General features: G+C 36.5%; 2 protein-coding genes across 2 annotated transcripts in view; one reads left to right on the forward strand and one right to left on the reverse strand.

Annotated features, from left to right (window-relative positions):
• LOC133516150 (suppressor of lurcher protein 1) overlaps positions 1–27,026 on the forward strand; it is a 392,999-nt gene that overhangs the window by 151,263 nt on the left and 214,710 nt on the right. The window contains exon 4 of the mRNA XM_061848928.1: positions 3,417–3,597. Coding sequence (XP_061704912.1) covers positions 3,417–3,597 — 181 coding nt within the window. The remainder of the gene's footprint in view (positions 1–3,416; positions 3,598–27,026) is intronic.
• Positions 8,630–26,183, reverse strand: LOC133516154 (myosin regulatory light chain, smooth muscle). Its single transcript, XM_061848933.1, has 5 exons — positions 25,635–26,183; positions 22,973–23,111; positions 20,243–20,362; positions 17,826–17,962; positions 8,630–8,847 (listed from the first exon to the last, which is right to left on the reverse strand). Exons 1-5 carry the CDS (start codon positions 25,748–25,750, stop codon positions 8,676–8,678), a joined length of 684 nt encoding a protein of 227 aa, XP_061704917.1. The 5' UTR covers positions 25,751–26,183; the 3' UTR covers positions 8,630–8,675.

Genomic DNA, 27,026 nt, shown 5'->3' on the forward strand with positions numbered 1-27,026 from the left:
GCGAATTTACAAATGCGACAAAGAGGCAACACGTTGAACGTGGTTCTCGGTAGGACCTCTGGTACTTGCTCCTCGTTAAATTAAAATTTTAGACAGTTTTTTCTTGATTTTGGCCACCGTAGCCTATGGAGACTAACAAGCAATGGTAAGCGGTTTTCGTAGTCTATGGATGTTGCTATATTAAGGGTGTCACATGTGCGTTTATGACTTATGAAGCAATTGTTTCTACTATACATTCTAAAATAAATAAATAATTTGATCTATCGTTATGTTTCGTCCTCTTGACCGCGGCGAGCTGTGATTGGTCCATTTCATTATAGTTGACTAAACCGTTTCGAAATGAATATTAAAGTTGAGTTGGGAGCCCATACATGAAAAGTACCCAATTACAGTTTGGTATACGAAATCTTAATTCAACCATTACAGTCGACGAGTAGAAAAATAACTTTTAATAATATTACAAGAGCCAGTGTGGAACCTGAAACAATATCGCACCTTTCTTGGTAATGTTCGCTAACAAATAATACATATAATATGTTTAATATACTCTAAGGTCTAAGATTAGTGGTTATACTTATGGATGTATCTGTACGGATGTAGATTACTTAACCCTTAAATGCATGTTTTTTTTTGCCTGAAATTAATATATGTGTTGAATAATTGTTTACTGATTCTGGGAAAGAAAAAATTAAATATCGATTTTCACGCCTAAATCAGTGTTAGAATTCACATAGGCTAAATCAGATTTATGTAGATATATAATTTTCAGTAAGAGACATACTACTATCAGAAAGGTACACTATTTGTGATATACCTATGATAAAGACTTTAAATATAAAATAATTGCAAACCTCGAAAGAAACCGCCTAAATCACATACTAAAAATCACCAACTTTTCCAGATTTTACAAATTTTCCACCTTTTCGTCTTAAAACTAATGTAATTTTTTAAAACTAAAATACTGCGCAAATTTGAATAAAACATCTGAAAGTGTATTAATTTACGATTAAAATAATTATACAAGACTAAATAAATTTTATCTAATAATGCATAAAATTATATATTTTGTAGGCTGCATACATCACTATGCATTTAAGGGTAGAAAATAAAAACACTTCGTATGAACTTTTCTCTACAAAGTGAACTTTTTATTGCTTAGAAGTAGGGCCCGGAATTTTGGATGCGGCTCCTGATAAGTCTTAGGGAGAGAACACCACTGTTTATCGATGGCATCGGTAAATCGAGTTTTTTTGTATTTGTACCTTTATCCGCAGCAAGCTCAGCCGAATTTCACCTTCCCATACAAACGGAGTTTCGTTCTCATTTTAAAACTACGTCTTGGATTGGAATAAAACTTTGCACATATAATAACATGAGGTATATATATGCCTGTAATTAGTTCGTAGCTTATAAAACAAATGGAATAGAGCATAAAAAAGTTTTGTAACAAAAACTTAATTACGCTGTATTTTTTTTTAAATATGGTATCTGAAACTACATAAAATAATAAAATTACAGGTATAGATATAGATTATCGTATTGTAAGTACAAAGTTTTAGAGCAGCGTTCTAGCCAGTCGTTGTAAAAAGAGGCCGTAACTACATTTGTATGACCCGAGCTTGCTGCGGACTCGTAAATAATACCTCATTTTTTCTGTTGATACGTAATCTTTTCAACCGACGATGATGAAAAAAGTTCAAAATATTGGAGCGTATAATCCAAAATATTTGCTTTATTGAAATGAGTATAATTACGAAAACTTTTTTATTTTACGAGTTGATAAGCCAAGTAGGTATTTGCGGGCAAGTGCTATTTTATTTCGATAAAATAACGCATTGATAGAGTAATTATTGATAATATCGATATATCGATAAAAGCGGTGGTCTCTTCCTTAAATATGTCAGTTTCATTTTCAAGGCCTTTATATCAATGGAAAGTTTTGGAATAATACGTCTAGAATACAAATAATGACGATTAATCACTTATCAAGTTATCATAGATATACAATTCATAGGTCTAAAGTGTGGGCTGAAAGTATGAATTAGCCATAATTTATACCGACAAACCGTGACAAAGATAGACCAGTGAGTTTGAGGAAGGAGGCGTTAGTGGAGGCCCTCAAATAATACGAGTCCACCTTTAGCATTTCCGGCCGAGGCATTACATAGTGCTTTTCACCACTACTGCGAGGAAATAAGAAAACATTTACATATCCAACTAAAAAAAAATATCATGGTCTACTTATTAGTCGTTTTGATCGTTTTCTCCGTAAAATTAAGACTACAATTTTATCGGTGTAAGACTTTAGAACACACTTAGTGGATATCAATTCACGGTTTAGTAATACTACCACTATAATTTACCCATCAACTCTGCAAACTAATGAAGAAGACCGTTTAAGCCAAATTAGAATAGTTCGAGCAAATTGTAGGGCATAGCTACCGGACAATCAAACATGTTAATGAAATTCTGTGCGTTTATGATAAGGGATGTTTGGTGTTTGGAAGTAACAATAATAGTTTGACTTAACTATTAATGTCGGCACAATGAATTAGTAGCCATCGTTATAGATATATTATGTACGGAAGGCAACTTGTTGATAGACATAATAATAAAACAGTACGATATTATAAACTGCTTTATTGTTTCTAGATTGCTGAATTCACGAATAAAATAATGATTTGATTATTTGTACATGGTGTCGCGTTCAATATGGATCAAACGAAGTATAAAAGATAGAGGACCTTAAGCACCGGTTGTTACACCTTACAACTCGGACCCGGGTATGTCCTTAAACTACGTCCAAAAGAGGGATATGGGCACTGTGAACGTCACAGCGGATGTCATTCCAGATCTAGAGCAGAGCCCAACTGGGGAAGTACCTCCGCCTTACAGAAAACCGCAGCCAAATAACACTAGACCCCCTACTCATTGTGTTGTGTTCCTGCCAGTGAGTAAGATTGGTAGAGCTCAACGGGGTAGCGGAGTGTTAGGGTCGGCAACGCGCATGTAACTCCTCCGGCGTTGCAGGCGTACCTATGTACGCCACGGAGACTGTTTCCACCAGGCGGGTCGTATGCTTGTTTGCTACCAACATAGTATATAAAAAAAACTTGTTTTAAGGTGCAATATTAAATATTAAAATGCCCCCACCATTCAACAATATGGCCTCACAGTCTTCAATATGATTTGATTGTTCCTTTATCAGATGGAGTACTGGATCGATCACTGAAAGAGGAAACGTCGGGATGTATCTACTTATATCATTAATAATTCATAATCTGGTTAATATCATTAACTGCTAGGCTAGGACTTAGCTTATAAAATAAGCAAAGGTATATTTTGTGTCGCTACCTAGTTCATAATAATTTCCAATCAAAACTTTTTACTTGAGCTGTTTGTATTGTTGTCATCAGGCTGCACTTGCATCCGCTTCACGTCGACGCTCGGCAAGGAGCGCGGCACGTTCAGCAGCCCAGACTACCCGCGCGCCTACCCGCCGCACCTCGACTGCGTGCTCTACACCTTCCTCGCCGCGCCGCACGAGATCATCGAACTCGTTTTTACAGACTTCGACATCTACAAGGAACATCTCGAGTGAGTTCTTAGTAGTAGCAGTAGTAATCACTTTAAATAAAAACAGAAAGAGAGGTACAAAGGCGATCTCTATTATTTATGATTTAGTTTGTGGGCCTTTGAGTGCCAAGTCGACCAGGTAGTGATCTATTGTGACAGCCCTTTAAAGTTCATTAAAGGGCGAACTTAGGTATCTCTTCCAGCTAAATTTCGACTAATTGAGCAGCGAATTCAAATTAGATAGATAAAGTTTCAGATGTACAATAACATTCTAAAAGAAAAATAACAAACTGTCTACAAATATATATTAAAAAAACATGAGTAACATTATATTAAATAAAATACATAATAGCGTACATAAATAAATACTAAATATATATTACATAAAAAAATAACACAGTGTAATACAAGAAATATATGAAGAAAATAGTACTTAACCAAATCACGCTTGGTTGGAAAGCCAAAGCTTTTTCAGATTAGCCTTGAGTGACGCTACAGATTGGGACTGTATTTAACAAATTTGTTTTAGATAACATTCTATAATTACTTTAACAAGAAGGTTTATTAGGTTAGGTTACGTTATTCATAGCATTAATCCTGCGCTATAGACGCATCAATCAGTCACAAAATGGTAATGTTATAAAATAGGCGCAGAGTGTTATAAAAGTGGATTCTAAAACATCTTAGATAGATTCAAAGTGAAACCCATGATATACATATATAAATATATACATTATCATAATTAAATAAGAAATACTTAGTACTCAACCAGAACACAAGTCATTGGAGAGCCATAACTTATGCAAGTTTACGAGTATCTTAAGTGATGCTACCGACTGTGACTGTGTAAGGGATAATGGCGACTTGTTCCACAACTGTACAGCACGCACTGTGAAGGACTTAGAATATGACGGGTCTTGTTACACGGTACAGAGAGAGTCAGGTTCACACTCTATCTCAAGCGATTACCACTACCATCCGCCAGGTATGTAAATGTTATAATGTAGGTCGGATTAAACAGAACGTTGAAAAGTAATGTCAGGATGTGTACGTCCCTGCGTCGACGGATCGGAAGCCACCCGAGCTGAGAACGAAAGTCGGAGATGTGGTCATACTTCCGCAGCCCAAAAATATATCGGATGCATACATTTTGGAGCCGCTTTAGCTTATCAAGAAGTTCCTCTCGCAGGTCCAAGAACGCAACGTCACCATAGTCTAAAAGTGGCATCAAGAGGGATCGCGCAAGAGTCAGCTTGGTGTGAACTGGGAGGAAGTTCTGGAGACGCCTTAAAGAGTGGAGAGATGCAAACACCCTTTTACTCACCTCAGCCGTATAAGCAGACCAAGAAAGCGTCTCATCCATGGTGATACCCAAATTCCTGACAGTAGAGGAGAAAGAGATGGGAGTTCCATCAAAAAGAATGTCGGGTAACACCACTTCTGAGAGCTTGCTTATATAATAAGGATTACCAATAACAATTGCTTGCGATTTGTATGCGTTCACTTTTAAACAAAAGTTAGAAGCCCAGTTGCGAATCACTTCAAGATCATCATTTATTTGACTGGCTAGGGCGGGGACATAATCAATGCCAGCCGCTGCATAGATCTGTAGGTCGTCCGCATAGAGATCCATTAAGAGGAATTCCTAGTTGCGATTTTTCCATACAAACGCTCTCGACTGATTCCTCCCTGGATTTTTAACCTAGAGCAGTGATTTTTTCAAATAAGATCAATATCATCAATATCTGTGCCGCTATGTTTTCCTTTTTTGGATTATTTTATTTTGAAGAAAGATACAGCGCCTCGAAAATCGCAAAAACGGCTCAATTGAATTGGCTGTAAAAAAAGGCACAGTATACAAATATGACAAAAAATATCCAAAAAATCAAAACATAGCGGCATACATTATTTCTTCCTCTTGCAATTTCCAAAATTTCATAATGATTAGTTGTGTTTTGGAGGAGGAAACAGTCGAGAGCGAAACCTCGATTTTTGAGTTTTTTGCGAGTGAATTTCGGTCCGAGCTGCAGTTGTCCTTATCGCACGAATTGGAGGCGGAGACAGTTTCTAAATATACGTACACAGAAGGAATAGTGATGGGCATAACATCCTTATTAGGGATTGCAGAACCGGTACTGTTTTAAAGAACCGGGATTTCCCGGTACTTTCGGAACTGGTCTAATTATTTCATTATTTTAAATAAAACGACAGCATTTTGCGATTTGACCACCTTTCGTATTATAATTTAATAATCACATTTTCTTTTACTACGTAGTATGCAATTTTTTTTAGAAATATAGTATTTTACATTGCTCACACTTGTGCGTCACAAGTAAAAGATAACTACTTTGATGTTTGCCACTAGATAGCAAATTTAATGAAATTACATTGACGAGGGGATTTATATATAAGTATCGCAGTCGTATTGTATAATCCGCCGTATTACATTACGGCTAGCCGATATCAAAATAAGGGCCATTTTGAAATGCGGCGGTTCAACGATTAAGGTATGTTGGGTAAATACCGGATGCGGGTGAAGAACGTAGGACATTAATTTCTCCCTAATTTGGCTTTATTTTTTAATGTTGGCAACATTGTGTAAGACGCCATTTCATTGCGCCTCGACTGTCAGTGTCCCCGCGTCGCTCAGGGAGTCCGGCTTGTGCTATGTGCAATCACAGAGAGCAAAGTAAATTTCGCGAATTCTTCCTTCTATCCGATCTTCGCTCTGTAATTTATTTTGCGTATTGTGATGAAACTGTGTTTGTTTTTGTAATTGTGTTAACAGACCTAGCACTGCTGTAGACCGATATCCGATCTTGACCCTTCCAGGTAAAGATCGGACCAGAAACAATCAGATCTTTACCTATTTAAAAAACAGCAGTGATTATCAAACTTTAAATTTTCTTCAATTTACCTACTGACCTTAATTATCACATTTATTGTTTTCTTGATCACACTTTCGTACCATTATTTTTATCCAGTACCACTACCAGCGCGACGGTTACTGACAATGTAATTTTTTTAATTTCCGCAACCCAAAGGTTGCCTTTTAGCGATAAGACCGCATGTTGTTTACCTGTGCTTATGTGTATGTTTTCTTTTGTATTGTTTTCTTTTATTGAGGTGTGCAATAAAGAGTATTTATATTGTATAGGGATCATGATACATGTTGAAATTTATAACAAGATCGAGTAAAATAGATAGCAAATGAGCAATTTTTCGCAATAATGTACCTACGGATGCATATGTAGATGTGAACGCATACATACATTGCTAGTTTCGGATAAAAAATAGAGATAGGGCTTCGAAATTAGTTTCCTTAAAATGCTTCAAGAGGGCTCTCTTTTCCTATATATTTACTTTACTCTTTACATACGATCCTTACATTTTATAAAAAAAAAGATTGTATATCAACTATATATACATAATTGCAAAATTAAACCAACAAAATCGCAATTTTAATTATTTTCCATACTTCAAGATGGGCTCTCAGTGACCTTGACCTTTTTAAAGAACTATTTTGATTTTTGTCCCTCCTACTTAAGTACTTCATATCTTCCAGTACATTCCATTCAATAAACAATACATTTACACTTTCCCTAAACCTGTACAGTTCACGAAATCTTAAATTGTCAAAACTACGCAACATATCTATTATTTTAGTGGTTTTTTTTATTACTTCGGGTAAACCTTACAATAAGAGGTTTCTTAGCACATTGTTTACTTATCAAATTGCCTTATGACATAGGTATCAAAGTTTGAGAGCCACAATTTTACCAATTTTTGTATCCGGGTTAAGATCGGATACAAAAGGGTAGCCACCGGACCTATTTCTTTGTGATACCTTATTCTCTTTCCATTAGAAGCAACTTTTTTTCACCATCCAATGTTCTCCCTTGATGGCAAAACACTCGTTACCCTAAAAAAAGTATGTCTCATCTTTACACAGGTACAAAACTAAAACCGTTCTATATTGAAGATTACCAAAATTCAGGTCGAATCTACGGTTATTATTTAACGATTCGCTATGTACTTCAAGAATCTGTCACGTGTTGAGATCTCGAAAAAACATTTTTTCACGAGTTCTCTCAATTGGTCCCAAAATTGTCCGGCATTATCCCAACATACTTTACCCAGATTGTCATTGCGATACGTTCTTCAATAAGGCGGCCCAAGTTTAGCCCCATCGTACTACAAGTTAAATAGATTGTAGTTTAACCATAGGTATATTAATTATACCTACTTACAAAATTTCATAACACACCTTGATCACTCCCAACTTACTGATACGGATAGGTACAGTCAAGTGTAAAAATATGGGTGTACACATCTTACTCAAAAATATGTCCCATAGCATCTTATTCCAGTGTAATAAGAGCGTAGTACCATATTTATGAGACGATTCTTTCGATACATATGCACTTGACTGTACGACGACAAGCGAAGCTGAGACATCATTCTTTTTTGCAGTTTTTACCTATATGGTAATTAATATCAATCAATCAATCAATCATTTATTATTTCGTCATCATAGGTGTAAAATACATTTAGTACAGGTGATAGGGTGTTTGGTATTAGGGTGTAATAGATACAGTATAATATAAAAATGAAAAACAATATTACGTGGTAACAACAAAAACAACTTGCGTCGGGCAGCGCAGAATAAATTCCGTCTGGCTCGCGGACGATGTCGACGGAACGGCGCGCAATGAGCGAGCGCACTCACACTTAGATAGCTCCGGCTCCCGCCCACCGCAGCGCGACAGAAACATAGCTTCAAAAATTCGAGATTTGAAAAGTTGCTCAGCTAGGAATTGCTCTTAATAAAAATTAAAAGAGTTTGGACGTCTTTTGGCAGTAAGTATTACTCGAAGGAACTTCTTAATTGCCTCAATGATGGATGTTCAAGGATGTTTAAAATATCGACGTGATGTTACGTTAAGCCGCCATATTATTTAAGGTATTTTGAAAGCCTTGAAAAGTTCACCGACTTTCAAGGCTATGAGTATGTCTATAGATTGTTTGAATTTTGGCTTTAAATAAAATGCAGTTATTCATTTCAATGACACTTGATGTCGTTTAATCTTGTAGACAATTTACACAACCTCCTTTTTGTTAGCCTTTCGCAAGCCACTAAGTTGACTGCAGAAACGAACATAGTCAATCATGGTGTTTCCGCATATTTGTGTGGTAGGAGCGTCGTCCAGCGCGTAGTCAGCTTCCTTTTCCGTAAAGCGGTCGCCCCATGTCATAAGATCATGTCGAATCCTAAAAAAACTTAAATTATATTTTTCGAACTGTTCTTTCTTTTACAGTTTTTACCTTAAGTATATTATCATACATTACAACATTATCATATAAATATATTTTAAGATTGTATTTTTAACGTTTAGAACCAACCCAACCATTTTAACTATAACAAGTAACTAATAGCCTGTTTGGCTGTTAGTATTCTTATATTATTTCAAGCTTATAAAACACAGGTATATATTAATCATTGTTACACCGCGTGCACACTGTCTCTGAATTGTGACTTCATGGAAATTGTTCAAAAGTAAGACATCTTGAATCTACTTTGTGAGCATGTATACGACCAAAAAATGTTTTCATAACCGTTTCTTCGTCACATTCTCCGGAATTATATGAAATCCTATCCGGTGGCGCCGTAAAATTCAGATTACACCGAAAATTTTAATAAACCTCTAGAGGATGACTTGAGGAGTACGACTCGAGGTATTAATAATGTTTGAAATATTTATTACAACAGTCGTTCGGCCTTCTGTTTAATCTACGCGGTAGCTGAATTTTTAAGACATTAGCGGTCAGTTTTTTTTTGTTTTATGATTACCATTAATATGTAATTTTAAAAAGTAGGATTGAAAGCGAACGATCATTGCGAGAAAAATAAAATTCTTGGATAACTAGCAATGTACCTACAATAAAGATAACTAACTAAGGAAAGGGTGAAGTGAGATTTCAGGCATCTTGACGACGGCGATGATGACGACGATGAAAGTTTCAAAACATGATACACATTACTCATTTCCAACCTTTATTACTATCTGTAATGAATAAAGAAATACATATGTACCTTTATGCATGTATGCGCGGTGATTTGGTTATTTTCCGTAGTAACTCATGCATTTCCGAAATAAGTAAAGCAGGCCTGATGTTGAAGACACCAGATGCCAAGTGCAACTTCTCTCACATAAGTAATGTGTTTCATCGATTTGGACAAAAGTATTGTAGTGGTACAGATTTTTTCATTACTTCATCAGATGTTTGAATTTGGGGGTCAAAATCTCGTGTTGCTGGGCTGATGATGAAATTCACAGGACTCTTTAACGACATGAAGTTAGGGGACAAAATTGCGACTTGTAGATTAAACTTACATATTTATAAACCAACTTTTCAAAGCGATGAATTATCATGTAAGTACATATTAAAAGGCGTACATATTAAATGGCTAAAGAGCTCGAAAGTCAGAACCTGAAACAGGAAAATTCGACTGCAACACATAGCCGTATTTAATAGAGCATCAAAGATTTTGTAAATAATTCATCTAATTTTTTTATCTCATACAGTAAATAGATAAATTAAAACCTCTTAACTAACGTCCTACAAAATGTATGAGTCGGTTTAAATTTGATATGAATATTTCTAGTTTTATATGTTCCTGCTTATTTCTATATACAAATGAATTGTTGTTGATAATGGTGAGATAATTTGTAGTGTTATTTTACTCAGTGGGTACTTTCGATGTCGGTGTAAAGTTTTTATTAAGTATCTGTTATATTTACGGAATAATCGCCAGTACCCCTAGTGTAAGTTTTATCGACATCATAACGTAACGAACGCGTTTGCTTTAAGTGTCATTTTGTATAGGATTTTGAGTTTCCAAAACGTCCCGCTTGGCGCGCTCTTTCTAAATCACATACAAAATGAGACTAAACGCAAACGCGTACGTCACGTTTCGAAATCGAATTTATTTACACTAGGGGTACTGTACCCCTAGTGTAACTTTGATCGACATCATAACGTGACGAACGCGTTTGCGTTAAGTGTCATTTTGTATAGGATTTTGAGTTTCCAAAATGTCCCGCTTGGCGCGCTCTTTCGAAATTCAATACAAAATGAGACTAAACGCAAACGCGTACGTCACGTTTGGAAATCGAATTTATTTACACTAGGGGTACTGGTCACTTTTACACTTATTTATTTCGTTGACGTGTGTTACGTTTCTGGGCTAAATTTCTTTAATGTAAATAATATGGGTTATAAGAAATATAAATAATATATTATGACAGCAAACACATGTGGCTCATATAATTTCTTGAGGTTTCCCTAATATATTCCGCGTACTGGAAAATGTAATTTAATCTTGATCCGTTTTGTTTATGGATCTCTAGGGGCGGACGTGAACGGTCCGCGAGCCAGGCCTTTTTGCGTCTATTAAACGATTATACTCCTTTACCGGAATTCTTATTAAATTTTCTGATAGAATAATAATATTAAACACGAGTACGCACGTGTAATCAATTATTAGATTTTTTACATTGCTGTTTGAACGATCATAGAACATAATAAAATCAACTTTTTTTTTAAATCTTGTCTTTTTTATTTGTCTTGCAGAGATTTTATAACCACTAGTTATAGGTACGTTAGTAAGTATGTATTGAATGCAAGTATAGTACTTAAGCTTCGTATGATTAATTCCTCTCGAACTTCGAAGGTGCTCTGAAACCTCAATTCTGTGGAGATTAGATAAGTTCGCCTATTCTCATAGTTCATGTCTAAGTTAATGCTAAGTATAGTAGGTATGTATCTACTGCTTATTAATTACTCTGGGGAAGCCTGAATTGAATTTTATGTTTGAACATCGGCCGGAAGAATTTTCCTAAATGTTTCAATGGCTATTACGTCACCTCACGATGTTAAAATGTTGACTACACGTCACAATGGTGATCGTGAGGCGCCATAAGATAAGGTGAATGTAAGTTTTCAAATCATGATACTCATTTGCTGCACTCATATATTGGTATGAGAAAGACATGGTGGTTATAATTTCAAACATTGACTTGACTATAATATAAATCTTACAATCTTTTATAAGAACGCCTCCAGATCAGTTCTTCAACTGCTACTATATGCCTAGTTTGCTTAGTGGTTATTTGTTTGAAAAAATACAGTATTCGAATTTAAACTGTCGAGAGCCTGTGTGTGATGTGTTTGTGCGTGAAGATGGCTCTCCTTGACATAAGCTCTCCGAAACCTATCGCGTGACTGACTAAGAATACGTCAGTTAATAGTTGTAAAATTAGTTTTACAATACAGTATAATTGTAATGGGACTCGTAAAAATGGATGTAACGAATTAACGATGTCCATAAATTTTGAAACAAGTTTTTTTTTTATTTACATATTATTTGTGTAGCCTGTTAAGAAAAATATTATCTTTCATAAATATAAAAAATACATGTATTATTATTGTCCTCTTCTTCATCATACTTTAGTTTGTTTTTTTAGCATTAGAAAAAAGGTAAACAATCTTGACATGTCTTTTTATTGGAAAACGCTTTTTGAAAATCAATACTATTATTTTTAATACAGTTGCTCCAAAAGTGCTACTTTACGTAGCTGTTTAGCGTGCGGAAAGTTGGATTTCGCGAACTAGTGCTTTTTACTTTTCCACGTGTTCCAATTCATGACTACTTATTGATGAGTGTCAAGTGTTAGTTTCCTTTAAAAGTCGTAATCAACATAAAAACCTACTGTTAATGTAAAAATAATAAATATAAGCATATTTCATATTTTATCACTTACCTCTTCATCATTATAACACGTTTATTTTTTAATATTGAATATGGAAAAACCGTTCTTAATAAGTTGTCAAATGGAACGGAATAGCTGCCGAAACGCCTGTCAAAGCAGAGGCGTTTTTTTTTACTGCAAGAAAGGTTTAAGTTTCCAAAGGCAATATTCGATATTGTTTTCATATACAATTTAAATACACGATACACAAATAATCGTAAATAACGATACTTAGGTAAGACTCATAATCCTAGATATTAAGCACGTGTGCTTTTTCATTATATTATCCGACTGAGTTAAGAAGGTAACTGATTGCTAATAATATGCATGGGAACGGACCCTTCTTAATTTGGTCGAGTAATACATTTTTTTTAACCAACTATTAGGTTTCAAATGCTAGTTCAAAGAGGTTTTATCACACCAAACACAATTTGTAGATTAAATTATCTATTAAATTACATTAATGGCTTAAACATAACATTTTATCGATTTGATCTCCATCCGTCGAATAGAAATATCTATTAGCTTTTTTTAATTGGCTGTTTGTCGATTTCGTTCGCGCCTTTGCCATGCGCGCGCATTGGAATCGTGCGTAAAAAAAAACGCGCCAGCCATTTTCTGTATTTATCATAAAATTTGAATAGTTTTGCATGTTTTTAGTTTATTTAATGACGAAAATGTCATTTTCAGCATTGAAAATAAAGAACACATAAAGTTGAAGCTGCCAGTAATACTAATAGAGGCAAGAGCCGAGAACAATAGCCTTTTACCATCAAAATTGGGTGAAAAATAATTGGTGGCATATGAAACTTTTATTCAATGGAACATCAGCAAAAACGCCGTCTTTCTTGGAAAAAGTGTTGGTAGCTTACTTCAATGAACTGGCGAATAAGTGTCTACAAGCCCAGCATGCTTCGGTGCAATTATTCGATTTTAAAACTAAAACCACCATTTTGAAAATTGTACTTTTACTGTTTTGACAAAAAATAATCTAATTTTTAAGTTTTATTTTTTCCTCGCAAGTGTGTTGAAAAACTTCGTATGAAACGCGTGTGCATTGGTCATTACACATATCGGCTTTCTTATTGCGCACTCGCTTGCAGCGCGCGCGCACAATATCGCCTCGTGTGTAATGACCAACTTAGCACACTTGTATCATAATGTACTATTTCGCAACTGTATTAAAAAACGTCGTTCGATACACGTACGGAAATGTCATTCTTCACTCGTCTCGAGTCTTGCCACTCGCCTACGGCTCGTGGTAAGATATCTCGGTACTCGTGAAGTAATGACATACTTTCCGCACTAGCATCGAAATGTACTATTAGGAAAGCAAAATAATGTAAATCATCGTATACGATTTATAATTGTTATATATTTGCCGTGATTTATTATTCAAAAGTGCTTTTTAATAAAAAGTCACGTCAGTTTCGCTTATCTACTTTCTAATGCTAAAAAACGGACTATAACATTTGGTTGTTATCTAAGTATGTATAATAATTGTCCAAGGTCCGCGTTGGCAATCTAATAACAAATATAGAGCAGGAACTTGCCTATTTCCGAAATATTTTTTTGACAATCTTTTCTTGTCTTGTTTCAAGGACATATTCTTCAGGTTTTGGTAAAAATATTTAAGTTGTGAAGATTTTCCTGGAGATACATATAAACATCTCATCTGATCTTTGCTAATTGCAGGTTTCCGTAAAAACTAATTTTAAGTGAAAACGCGGTTTCCCTAATTTAGCCTAGTTTTCCGTATCGCCTTGCTGAAAACAGGTTTTGACTAATTATTCAAATTGATATATTTTTTAAAATTTATTCAAAAACCAAACAGTCATATAAACACATTAAAAGGCAATAAATACAAAAGATGTACTGTAACAAAAGAACAAGGCATCAAAAAGACCTGGAGGTTCATAGTAATTTTAGTTAATACCAGTTTTGGTGGTCTGGTCCAGCCATGGTGTACGGTGCCGAGTGCCGGCCCGTCAAAATACAGCTAGAGGATAAACTTCACGCCGCCGATATGAAAATTTAGCGCTGGGCCGGTGGTGTCACCTTACTAGATCACGTCAGTAAAACCTACGTCGGTGGTAGTTTTAATGTTAGATCTTAGCCCGAAAAAATAACAGAAGGGCGACTTCGATGGTTTGGTCACGTCATACGTCGAGAACCCGAACACATGACACGCTACTGTGCTGGATATGTTCCCCACACAATGACGTCGAGGAAGACCCCGACTGACATGGTTAACAATATTGAAGCCCAAATTCCTGAGATGACCCAGGACCGAGAAATATAACTAGGAGAGCCGACCCCAAATAATCCGATCCGTAAAAAAGGTGACCGCTCAAATCTATCCAACTAGAGGCCAATAGCTATAATCTGCCTTTTTTCGAAGATAATTGGAGTCCATTATCAACTGCCAGCTCCTTCGGTAACTAGAGGACCACCAGTTGCTTAGTGGCCAAATTAGCCTCAAAAAAGCTCGGTGGGCTCAACAGATTGAGACAGTATTTCACACCGGCCAACCGCCTACAGCTTTACAAGGCGCAAGTTCGCCCACACATGGAATACTGTTCTCATCTATGGGCAGGAGCACCCCAGAACCAACTTCTCCCTCTGGACCGCATCCAATGAAGAGCGACTCGAATTACCGACTGCCAATGCCGTATTTTGGATCGGCTTGACTCTGGTGTTGCGTAAAGATGTAGACTCGCTCTGCCTTTTCTAATCGCATGTATAATGGGGAGTGCTCCGAGGAATTGTTCGGATTAAACCCTACCGCTTTTTTTCGTCATCGCCCTACGCGAAAATATTAAACTTCCATCCTCACCAATTAGATGGATGGCAGTCCTCAACTGTGCGTTTCTCCAGAAACTTTCTGCCTCGCTTTCAGTTAAACTGTGGAATGAAGTGTCGCCTGTGGTATTTGCGGACCGATACGACCTTCAAACCTCCAAGAAAAGAGTGTCGCGGGAGTGTGGGCGGCAGTAATCACTTGATCCGTCTGCTCGTTAGCCTCCTTTATCATAAAAAAATGGGAAAAGGACAAGCACAAGAAGCGGAAGAATAATACCAGTTTTGACTAGGAACTACGCGTTTTCACTAGATAAAACTAGTTTACTCGGAGAGTCAAAAATTGAGCATGGTAAGTTAACTGTGACCAAACAATGCGCGAAGTCGTTTGAGCGTGCCGTATAGACAAGGCGGGAGTTGTCTTCTGGCAGTGCAGAAGGATGATTGGTAAGAGGTGGGGACTCAACCCGTAAATTACCCTTTGGCTCTATAATACGATAATCCGCCCCCTATTCTCTTACGGTTCTCTGGTTTGGTGGCCAAGAACAAACCTAGGTAACGTACGAGACAAGCTACAAAGACTCCAAAGGCTTGCATGCATGGTCTACTCCGACTGCAGCCATGAAGGTCATGCTAAACCTTCCACGGCTGCACCTACACATACAGCAAGATGTCAGTCTCTCAGCGGTAAGGTTGCGAACCCTTAATATATGGTCTAACAGCATAGGAGCTCTCCACACAACATGCCTGGAAAAGGTGTATGACGAATTTCCAGTGCTTAGGTCAGGCACGGATCGGATTCACAAACAAGCTATCTTCGACAAAAGGTACAAAATACAGTTATATGAGGATGGCAATCATGAAGGACTCAATCCCCGGGAGCTGAGAATCTTCACTGATGGGTCCAAAACAGAGAGCGGATCGGGCTCTGGAACCTTCTCAGAAGACTTGAAAATGTCACTCGGTTTTCCAAGCTGAGTGCATGGGCATCATAAACTGCGGCTGCGGACGAGCTTGCCAGGCAAGGTTCGAGTCCGGGGGCGATTGGTCCGGAACCGATTCTTGCGATACCGTTTAGCAAGGTACGCTCAATGCTGCTAGCACGTACAGGGAAACTACACACAGAACACTGGCTGAACCAGACTGGATGCAGACAGGCAAAAGAAGCCATGGCTGGCATCAACGGAAAGCTCACAAGGACGCTCCTTCAACTAGGGAAGGTCCGACTGAGTATGGTAACCAGTGTCATAACAGGTCATGGACTATTTAACAAACATCTTTTCACAACAGGTGTCACAGACAGTCCCCTATGCCGAGGATGCATGGAGACAGAAGAAACAGCCTCTCACGTGGTGCTGGAATGCAGCGGAGTGACTCCATACAGGGCTAAACATCTCGGATCTCCGAGAGACCTCCCCGAGGTCCTACTCAACATTAAGGGTTTGATACGATTCCTCGATGAGCTGGGCTGGCAGGACTAGCCCACCCCCACATGTCACGCAAAATAGGCGCCAGTCGTCGAGTTACGGAAAATCGCCCGTATACAATACAATACAATACTTACACATTTTCACTAAAAACGGTTTTTACGGTAATACATACATATATAATAAAATTATCCTGTCAACCCAGTTTATCATTATATACCCTGAAACTGCATTGCCCCGCCGCTTTGCTGCCGGCTGCATTGTCACGGGAGATTAAATTGTCAATGGTAATGTCCTTGATAATTGTATGCTTTGCATGTTATAACAAATATATAATGTTTGCTCACCTCATTGATATATAAATGAAATTGTTTACTTTGAAAATTTCTGGAATAATTTGCCTCTATGAAGACAAAATGTCATCAAAGAAATTCAAATACGGCGTGGAGGTTCATTATTTTTTAAACAAATGAGTCTCTTTGAAAGCTGCAACTCGTAAACTTGTTATTCATTCAGGCCATGTTCGTTTACGTCATGTTCTTGTTCACGTAGGCAACGTGCTTTTAAATTCTCAGTCTCAATTTGATTTCAAATAAAATTTCTGATTGATATCTACATATTGATCGGTGCTTCGTTGCTCAAGTACCTAATTGTATTATTCATTTCTTATTTATTTAACAAATTATTGCTATATATGGTATTTGACGTTTTTTTTGCGGAAGCGACTGCCGTCTGATCTTCTGGGAGGGAGGAGGGGTGGTGGGGGGGGGGGGGGTGACAAAGCTTTATTGGCCTACTTTATTACAAATTATAAAAATACGTTTAATAGGTACAGTCAGCATCAATAGTAGCGGATGAAACAACGCGCCAAAAGTATCTGATATTCCGGATAACTTTTCCAAATATAGATAAATCTCTAAAATTTACATTCAAAAGTATATCTTTTACCGTCTTAATTGTTCTACATATTTAACCACCACATTTTGGTAAGCTGTTTCAGAATGGTAGATACTTTTGAAACCTTGTTTGATCCGCTATTTTTGATGCTGACTGTACCTACTAAATATAATAAAATTCAAAAATACTTTACTCAACGTATCAGTAATGCGATACAACGAGGAAACGCCGCTAGCATCCTTGGTAAAATGCTTGAGGCATTTTAGATATAAGCTAGTTATAGTAATCATCTGTATATATATATCCATTTTACCTTTCTTCAGAAATGTATCCTGAATTATTTCTATCCCAACGTGAGAGAGCCGCCACCAATGTTTCCTCAGAGTCCAGTTCCAGAGTTCGGTACCCGAGTAGATTGACAAACCCGTCGAAATCGAGAGGGTTGGGTGCCTGCAGGGGATTTAGACAATAAGTTCACAAAGTATAAGGATAGACACCTAAAACACATATATTTTACAATTTTCGGTCCAAGTACAACACTAATGGAAAAAGTTTCATGGTTCGGTTTTATTTACAATTATTTACAAGATGTAACAAAAATAGTGGGGATCCGTTTTGGTCGACACCGAAAATGCCCTGAAACGGTTCCCCACTATTTTCAGAACACGATTGTGCTGATTAGGAAAATGTTTATGACGCGAGAATTTTTTTTTCCATGGGGCAGGTCGTCTAAGTCGGCCAACCCTGGATATGAATACAAAGGCCAAACATCCGACATCCCATCACACAAAATAGGCGCAATATAATGACGTCGAATTTCCTACAGTAAAGCAGTTTAATGCAGCAGTGATGAAAGCAGCCTGACTGTATTGCCGACTGCATTATGTAAAAGTCGATATTGTTGTCCGGATTTTTGACATTTGCGGCTACAGTACTGCAGCAGCAGCTGGTGCAGTCTGTATCCGAACGGTACCTTAATGCTCCCCAGTGTATAACTGATTCAGCGAAACATGAGTTTTGGGGTGGGTATAAATCTATTCAATACGGTGAGGATATGTCTATTTCTCAAAGAAATAAAAATTACATAACTTTGATATTGGAATTTAAGCTCGAAATGGCCTACTGTTATTTGCATCCGCCTGCATCTTTTAGTACCTTATCTAATATTTGTGTCGTTCTCAAGTAAAAGGTACCACATTGTCACTTACCACAAGGACGTTCTGACAGGTTATTCGTATAGAGATGCAAGCAAATTTCGCCCTTATGGTAGACGACAATGTGGTACCTTTTACTTGAGAACGACACAGTGATATTTCCAACCAAAAGGTACCATATAGTCGGTTGTCGATAAGGTTGATTTGAAATTGAAGCTATATGTAAATAGCGCCTTATTGACAACCGACAATAAGTACCCTATTGATTGAAAATGACAAATGTGCGTCTTTAACTATTTATCCTTTTTACGCCTAGATGAATTTCATCCTAATCGGTTAAGTAGATAGTTTAGGCCCTAAACTAAACCTATTAGGATGAAACTCAAAATTAAGAAAGCGTAAGCCTTAGGTATTAGCATTGACTAAGTACTTTACTTTTAAATAACGGACACGGACCACCATATAATATACTTATATTTATACAAGTAGAAAGAACGGTCCAGTGTTAAGGATTTCCACATGGATACATTTTTCATTTGGGTCGCGCAAACATCAAACTAAGATCCAAGCCGGCTTTAAGAAAGGTTTTGTCGACACCCAAACTAAAGCACGCGAATTTCAAGAACCCCCGCTGATGCGGTGCCGTCGCTTGACATGCGCTTAGGTGGTGCGGGATTTTACTCTAACAATGCTTTCTTTCAAATTTAAATATAAGGATTGTTAAAATCTAGTTATAATTCCAGTTTTATTACATTGCATTTTATTTTCATTCTAATTTTTTTACCACTGCGTGCGTAAGGGGTAGGGGTAGACTACGTAAATATTACTTTATCATCATCGATTCGTCGAAAATATATTAGAAATTGACCTAAAGACATACATTTGGTAAGATAAAATGTTTCAGGCTCCTTTACTCTTAACCGAGCGTTTACAGGTAGGTACGTGAATTGAGTGTGTATCATGGTGATAAGTAATTAATTGCACCCTAATGGGTTCTCATGTATCTATGCTTGCTAAGTTGTGGGTCTTGTTTGTGAAGGCTGTAATTATATAAATGACACATAGTTCACAGATAAGATAATTTGATTATAATCCGATAGAAATGTTACAAAACTAACTAAATCGGTTTATACCTGTTAACACCAGATTACGTGTCAAATATATGTCAGAACAATCGAATAGGTACGAGTTTTGTTGCATTTACTATTAGCGAACAGCTACTAAGTACAGTAAGCTGCGAAATTGCATAGAGAAATTATGAATGAATTCATTGATAAAGTCACCATGCACTTTAACGGCTGATGGTACATGTAGAATGAGCTTGTGTGACAGAATGAGATGGATTTGACTATTTGCTATTTGGAATTATCACTATAAATTTTAAAATGCACCATAATACATTCATTATATTGCCTGTTTACGCTCAGTATTTCTACTATTTCTTATCGGACTGTATCGTGACATGCTCTTGTGTATGTTCTCAAATAATTTTAATTAAGTCACTGTCGTCACAGTGTTCGAGTAGAATATTTGAACAGCCAAACAAATTAATAATAACTTAACTAATAACACAAACCTCGGACAACATGCCGCGCACATCTTTATCATCCACATGCTCCCCCAGGCTTACGAGGGTGCCTCGCAGGTCACTGTGGTCAATGCAGCCGTCACCGTCCAAATCGAACAACAAGAACGCCTGCGAGAACACAACACCTATGTAAAATTTTAATAGCTGAGCGAATATTCTACGCGGGAAAAGGAAGTGGGAACACAGTTAGCTTGATAAAGTTTTAGTTATGGATACTTAAAGACAACAAATATGAGTACTTGCATAATATAGAAAAAGATAAATAGTTTAATGCATAGAAAACATTCATAAATTGCAAACAAAATTCCGTACGCGTCAAGTAAAAAAATGCTTACCGGAATTCAATCCCAAGACTAATACACGATGCAATTACTAACGACTACCTACACTAGACAAAACAAATAAAAGATATTCGATATACATACATATGTAATTATGGCTATATCCAATAAAGAATATACTGGCATAATTCATATTTTCGAAGACATCAGATTATTACGGTAGGTGTTTATTTTCATGAAATTTAATGAAATTGTGCTTGATGTACAATATTAACATACAAATTTTGTTTGTACTGAATATATTTACATACAATTGTAAACATATAATTTATTATGCTGAAGACAACATTGATCCATATAATATTTACATTTAATTTTATATACAATATCTACTATGTATAATAAGTAATATAAATTAACAAATCAAATTTTTATTTCAATTTTGTCTCTCGAAAACTGATGATATTAAAAAAATAAAGCAATGATTTCCACTAGACTTTCCTCATATAAAAACAAGTTCACTTAAATTTATATAAAGTGTAATACTTTTATTTTAAATAAAATAAAGAGTTATTTTACCCTATCCTGTGTATGATAGCGGACAGACTTGACTGCCCGGATATGAGACACTGCTGAGAAATGCCTCATTGACTTATACATAATAGCAAACCTGTGATAACTCGGGGCACATTTTAGGGATTTGATATCGATTAAAAAGATGTCGATATATAATAATACACGTGTTCAATAGAAATTCTCGATTACTATTAAAGGTTCGATATCAAGGCTCTTAAGATAATAAATGTATGCAGATGCTATTTTAAACAATTTATTGTCAGTGCCATTCATATTCATACGCTACGAAGTCCAAAATAAGCATGCCGCCCAAGAAAAAGTCACGCCCAAGTGAATATTCTAAACATTTTGTGCCAATGTGGAATTACTGACCTAGTTTAAAAATAAAATAAATTCTTAGAGAAACTACCTTTTAAGAATTTAAGAAGTATACAGTATACAAAGCGATTTTGTATAAATATATTTATTTTGTGGAAATTTCATAGGTTTCAATTGTTAGGTTAAGTTAATTATGATGCCTGTTTCAAAACAGGATTTAACTATTCTGTATGAAAAATACAAATATAACAAAATATCCGGCTTTTACGAAAACTATGCTATTTAGTTTTTAAATGTAGGTACCTACTTAGCCATACGCCAAAAGTAATGGATTTTAAATAAAAAACCGTACAGGTGCGAGTCGGACTCGCCCACCGAGTGTTCCGTACTTTTTAGTATTTGTTGTCATAGCGGCAACAGAAATACATCATCTGTGAAAATTTCAACTGTCTATCACGGTTCATGAGATACAGCCTGGTGACAGACGGACGTATGGACGGACGGACAGCGGAGTCTTAGTAATATGGTCCCGTTTTACCCTTTGGGTACGGAACCCTAAAAAACATCCTGTATGTATATATCAATCACGGTGATAAAGTGGTAATATAAAAAGTAGGACCAAAACGGAACTACTCCCGTACCTACACGTTCCCTTTTATAATTCGTGTCATCCACGAAGACTCTTAGATTTGTCAAATCTAACCTTAATAACATGAAAATACGAATCAAGGTACGCGTCTTCGGGAATGACACGATCTATTCGAGCTACACATTATATACTATAGACACATTACTTTGTTAGACGGGCAACGGAACCCTACACTGGGGTCGGCATGCCGGGTTTTTTACATAAGAAATAGGTTAAAATTATCAAATTCTCATCTTAACTGCTAAAGGAAAATTACGCTGCAGCAACTAAAAAGGTTAACTGCAGCTACAAAGAGCTGAAATAAAGTTTTTAACGCATTTAACATGGGAATCGAGCGCTTTATATGCAGCGTCGTGTTAGAGTTAAGTAACGTGCAAGTACTCGTATATGTAGTCGGAACTTTTTTACTGTAAGAAATCGGCTGGTTGAAAGTATCTACTTTCAGCAGTTCCCAGGAAAGTAATATGTCCCTTTATCAATAGGTATCTATTGGAAGGATCTAAATCTGGAAGCCTAACATTATAATATTATATTTAAGGACATTATAAATATATGTATTCTGATACAGTTTACCAAAAAGAATCTAAGTAGCGAAAAATACTTAATCAACATGACATGATGTTTTATAAACTATGATCCTATGTTTTCAAGACAATCGCCGAGTAATAGCGGCACACCTTTCAACTCTTGTTAGGTTCTTTAAATAGATACTTTAGATCAATAGTTGTTTGAATAGAGCAGGGGTTGGCAAATTACCACTTGGAGTTCCTAGGCTACGGAAAAGATCATTTGCGGCTCTTTGACATTCATTGAAAAGGTGATTACTACTGTGATTGACTTTTCTTCTTAATGTCGAAACTTGCTTTAGAGCAACAAATGCATAACGACACGTACCTCCTTGAGCTCAAACAGTTTAGCCTCGTCCATCTCGGCGAGGACGTTGGGCGGCACACAAAGGGATTCCCGTGCCTTGGACGCAGAGCAGGACCGCGGTGGCGGGGACAGCGTGTCGTATGTCTCCGACAATATGGACCTGGACACATGATTAGCTCAATTCTTATACTTACCGATAATAGAATAATCGCACACAATAAAATAACTTTTGTATATTTCAGAAACTCAGTGGAATATTATCTAAACAAAAACATCATTTTAATTTGATTACTCAATTAATTACTTAATTTACTTTTCGAGGTAATGCATACGTGAAAAGAGACAGGGAAAGTTTATGCGGGACCAAATCGATAAAAAGTACTGTTTTATATGTAAGTAGTAATGTAATCCAGCCATTTTTTCTCTAGATTTGGGGTGATTCTTATAGTCATCAAATATAAATTTAAATATTTAATCAGCAACAGTGGAGTGATTAGGGTTTAAAAAAATTTGTTCAATACGTTTTGAATAGTATTTTTATATATAAGAGAAATCTACTGCAACATTTTGAATGATCTAGACTGCTGAGCCACACACACTGATATGCAAGCCAAGCTGGACGACTCTCGAAGTAAGGCAATGAAAACGGGACTCAAAGTCAACACCCGGAAGACTCAAGAGATAAAGTGCAGAGCGACAAGTACCGTGTCGCTCCTTATTGGCGCAGAGGCTGTGGAGCAAGTCCACAAATTTACTTACCTCAAGAGCGTCGTGTCGGATACAGGAGGGACTGAAGAGGACATGGCTTCGAGAATAGTCAAAGCAAGAGCAACCTTCTCACAGCTCTGCCCCGTATGGCAATCAAGTAAACTGACACGGAGAGTCAAGCTCAGAATATTCCAGTCAAACGTAAAAAAGACATCGCATCAGCTACAAGTCTGCATTAATTAACAGCCGCCGCATTGTCGGTATATACTGGCCCGAGCAAATATCCAATGCCAACTTGTTGAGAATCTGTAATGAGACCCCGATCGACCAGCAGATCAAGCGCATGAAATGGAGTTGGATTGGGTACACACTCCGAAGCGATTCTGATCACATACCGAGGCAAGCCCTAGACTGGAATCTCCAAGGAAAAAGAAAACGTTGCCAACCAAAGCAGACCTGGCGATGGATTATTATTACAGAGTCGAAGGAACTCAAGCACGAAGCTCGGGACCGATCTAGATGGCGGCGCACTGTGGTAACCCTCTGCCACATAGGAAATTTAGTCAAAGTAAGTCAACCTACTGCAAGTAAACCGAAATTAATATTTACCTGAGTAAATATAATATTAAAACACTATTCAATAAATACTCGTACAAGCTCAACAAAAATCAACAAAACCTTGGTAGTTGGTCACTAAATTTCTAACGGTACCGGTAATAAATGAATTAAATAAATAAATATTTGGGGACAATCTTGCACAGATCGATTTAGCCCCAAACTAAGCAAACCTTTGTACTATGGGACTAGGCGATGATACACATACGTATATAGATAAATACATACATGAAAAACACCACCCGGGAACAAATATCTGTACACGACACAAATAAATGACCTTACCGGGATTCGAACCTAGGACTATCGGCTTCGTAGCCGTATATTATTATTTATTTATATTTAATCGTATGGCATTGTTATATGTTATACAGATACAGAGAAATCATAAGTCGACCTCCAAAGAATTAATCCACTATATTATATATGCCTTTTATTTAATACTCGTATTAAAAAGTGTTGTAGGTGAGGCTATTTCAATCGGCTCTCAATAAAAACATTTACAACGAAATGAAAATGGCGTCTTTGCAAAGCCGTGGCCCGGGCGGAAATTAAGAATATCCTTTACGTTGAGCGTTTATAGGGCGCCCGGGCAGGCTTTCCATTAAATTACAATCGCTACTTAATAGTATTTCCTCATTTATTTTCAATTAATTTTTTACTTATGTTTTCTAACTCTACGGGGACCCTTTCCATAGAAATGCCCCATTGAATTTTAAGCATGAAGAGTAGGAAAGTTTTGATATATTACTAAACTAAAATTAGCTTTAGAGTAAAAATAGTTTAAATTAATCCACGGGCCTATTAGGGAATGCAATAAGCGGCCAAACTTCGTAACCGGTTTCGGTAACGGTTATGTAAATTTATAATCAAGTAATAAAAAAAACACTAAAATAAAGGTACACTATTAGGGATGTGAGTATAAGCCTTCACTTTTAAATAAAATACACAAAATATAGTAAAATTGAAAATATGAACGGCCGTGAATATTCCATAAATAAGAGAAGTAAATTTGGCATATTTTCGTTATGACTTTAATTCTATGAAGTGTAATTTAACTTCATAGAATTAAAGTCATAAATAAATAACCGAAAATAACCGGTTATTCGAGTTTCCAATAATCGGTTATGAGCGATTATTTCGGTAACGGTTATAACCGATTTGCATTCCCTAGGTCCTATCAAGTTCGTAGTTTGGAATATAAATTATATAGCCATAACAAGGCGTCGGTAACTTACTTAATAATTGTAAGAGCGAAACTCCCATCTTCCTAGTTTCTTGCATTCACATAAAGCAGTTAATAAATTTCAGTTCCTTATAATGTCTCATTTCGAGCTAGTTTTATTACACTGCAACTTACTCGGTGCCTGTCGCCGCGGACTGGAGGAGGTTCTCTTTGAATTTCTTTATTTCGTCCCGTGCCTCGTCGGGCCGACTGCGGCGCCGCTCGCCTTTGGGCTTGTTCTTAAAAAACATAATGAAGTTATTATATCACTGCTGGCAATTCGTAAAACGTTGAAGCACTCTATTTTTAAGCAATAAAACGTTTCAACTTTAAGAACTTAATTTCTCTTTTGCAGGCGGTAATTTAGCAGACAACGGGTACGAGTCGTAGCCATTTTCAGTAAAAACTTGCAATTTATGTAATCCGAATAAATTTAATGGAAGAGTTTATCTCCATTAACGTAGTAGGTAGATTTTTTAAGAACTATAAGTGCGAGTTAACTGCGACGGAATTGTTCGAACGGCCGGGATTATAATTGACAAATTATTGAAGGTAAATATTTGATTCGCAGTCGTTATCCGGTGAGCGATAATTTATCCGACTGGGCTCAAAATTATAACAGGTATGTATAACAATATACATAATGGATATATACAGATGATTACTATAACTAGCTTATATCTAAAATAGGCCCTCGGGGCATTGTACCAAGGATGCTGGCGGCATTTCCTCGTTGTATCGCAATACTGATACGTTGTGCGAGGAAGTCGCCAGCTTTTCGGTCAAATTTATGTATTGAATTTTATAATTACAGACTATTAACTACATATCAAAGAATGAAAATATAATGCATTGAACCAGATAAACTTACTTCGTTGTTTTGCTCTTTCATTTTCCGTAATCCGAAACTATCTTATTTCTTCGATATCTCGTATTTCTTAAAACGCCCGTCCAAATGCACGTTTTCTCACGACTGAGCAGCGCACTGGAGAAGTTATTACAAGTGGTAAATTTGTGGAGATTTGGATGGCATTTTCGCCCACGAATATAATTTATTTATTTCAGTCAGTTGCACGCTGATTACGAGATTAGTCGAGATGTTTACCCCAACTAATTAATCTTTGGGCCGAAACTGTTGTAAGATTTCCAGGTCGACAACTTGTTCGTGCCCCGTTTACACGTTTCCACTCACTTGGCGTTGGACAGCTGCAAATATGCTCACTTAACAAAATATTAGCTTCCTTCATTTCTTGGCATGAATAACTCTCGAAGAGTATGAACGTTTTTGTCATATTTGATTTTATTATTAATATATAAAGCTCAAAGATATAAATATATACACTCAATAAAGACCAATAAAACATAACCTATTTATATTGGATATTTATATTACATAATCCATTATATTCCGTAAAAGAATACAATATGAAAATGACATGTAATATTATGAATTGATTAATATATGATAGTTGTTATTTCATTCTTATATTGTAATGCCTTGTACTTTAATTTGACGATCATTACGAG

This window comes from Cydia pomonella, chromosome 3 (genome assembly GCF_033807575.1).
Source record: "Cydia pomonella isolate Wapato2018A chromosome 3, ilCydPomo1, whole genome shotgun sequence".
NCBI classification, from domain to species: domain Eukaryota; kingdom Metazoa; phylum Arthropoda; class Insecta; order Lepidoptera; family Tortricidae; genus Cydia; species Cydia pomonella.